At 43.8% G+C, this 1453-nt stretch overlaps 1 protein-coding gene across 5 annotated transcripts in view; it reads left to right on the forward strand.

Moving 5' to 3' along the window:
• PHACTR4 (phosphatase and actin regulator 4) overlaps window positions 1-738 on the forward strand; it is a 125715-nt gene extending 124977 nt beyond the window's left edge. For all 5 annotated transcript variants that reach the window (XM_017534751.2, XM_017534750.2, XM_017534753.2 and 2 more), the window contains one exon: window positions 369-738. In XM_017534751.2, coding sequence (XP_017390240.1) covers window positions 369-605 — 237 coding nt within the window. In that variant the 3' untranslated portion in view covers window positions 606-738. The remainder of the gene's footprint in view (window positions 1-368) is intronic.
• The last annotated feature ends 715 nt before the right edge of the window (window positions 739-1453 follow it).

Raw genomic sequence — 1453 nt, forward strand, 5'->3', positions numbered from 1 at the left:
TCCCAGCTACTCAGGAAGCTGAGGCAGGAGAATTGCCTGAACCCAGGAGACGGAGGCTGTGGTGAGCCGAGATCGCGCCATTGCGCTCCAGCCTGGGTAACAAGAGCGAAACTCCATCTCAAAAAAAAAAAAAAAATTAGCTGGGTGTGGTGGCTGGTGCCACTGCACTCCAGCCTAGGCAACAAGGCAAGACCCTGTCTCAAAAAAAAAACCACCTGATAACCAAAATCTCCGGGTATCAGTAGTGTTTAAAGCTCCTCCCCCAGGTGATTCCAGTGAAGGTTGAAGCACTGGGTTAGAGGCAATTTGAATGCATGATTGATGCCTAATTCTTGGCTTAGTGAACTAAGAGGCTCCATTTCCTTCAGCTCAGTCAAAGGCCAACTGTGGCTGAACTCCTTGCCAGGAAGATTCTGAGGTTTAATGAATATGTAGAGGTAACAGATGCTCAAGATTATGACCGGCGAGCCGACAAACCTTGGACCAAACTGACCCCTGCTGATAAGGTATCTGAAAAGCACTCTCTTGCTCTTTTTCTCATTTTCTCTTTATTTGGAGGATGCAAGATACTAAGTAGAAGGGAGAACCATAAACAAAGCTTCTAGTTTTAATATAATACTAAATTTCAAATCAAGATACAAAATGCCAAGTTGTACAAGTCAAAATGTTATACTAACTCAGTATAATGTTTGGGTAACTCCACACCAATAACCGAAAGAAAGAAAATCCCTGCTATATCACAGAATAAAAATACTGGAAGAAATAAATACATTTTAACCAGTGGTTGTTTGGTTAGAGGGAGTTAGGCTACATATTTTAGTAATTACCCATATTTCATTTTTATAATGCTGTGAAAAACTATAAAAGCTGGCCAGGCATGGTGGCTTATGCCTGTAATCCCAGCACTTTGGGAGGCCAAGCCAGAGGGATCACTTGAGGTAAGGAGTTCAAGACCAGCCGGGCCAACATGGTGAAACCCTGTCTCTACTAAAAATACAAAAATTAGCTGGGCGTGATGGCATGCACCTGTAATTCCAGCTACTCAGGAGGCTAAAGCAGGAAAATTGCTTGAACACAGGAGGTGGAGGTTGCAGTGAGCCCAGATCATGCCATTGCATTCTAGCCTGGGCAGCAAAGCAAGACTCAGTCTCAAAAAAAATAAAAAATTAGGGGTGGGCACAGTGGCTCATGCCTGTAATCCCAGCACTTTGCAAGGCCAAGGTGGGTGGATCATGAGATCAGGAGTTCAAGACTAGCCTGGCCAAGATGGTGAAATACTAAAAATACAAAAATACAAAAAAATATTAAAAATACAAAAAAATGGCCGGGCACAGTGGCTCAAGCCTGTAATCCCAGCACTTTGGGAGGCCGAGGCGGGTGGATCACGAGGTCAAGAGATCGAGACCATCCTGGTCAACATGGTGAAACCCCGTCTCTACTAAAAATACAAAAA

The sequence above is a fragment of the Cebus imitator genome, unplaced genomic scaffold (genome assembly GCF_001604975.1).
Source record: "Cebus imitator isolate Cc_AM_T3 unplaced genomic scaffold, Cebus_imitator-1.0 Scaffold87, whole genome shotgun sequence".
Lineage (NCBI taxonomy): Eukaryota > Metazoa > Chordata > Mammalia > Primates > Cebidae > Cebus > Cebus imitator.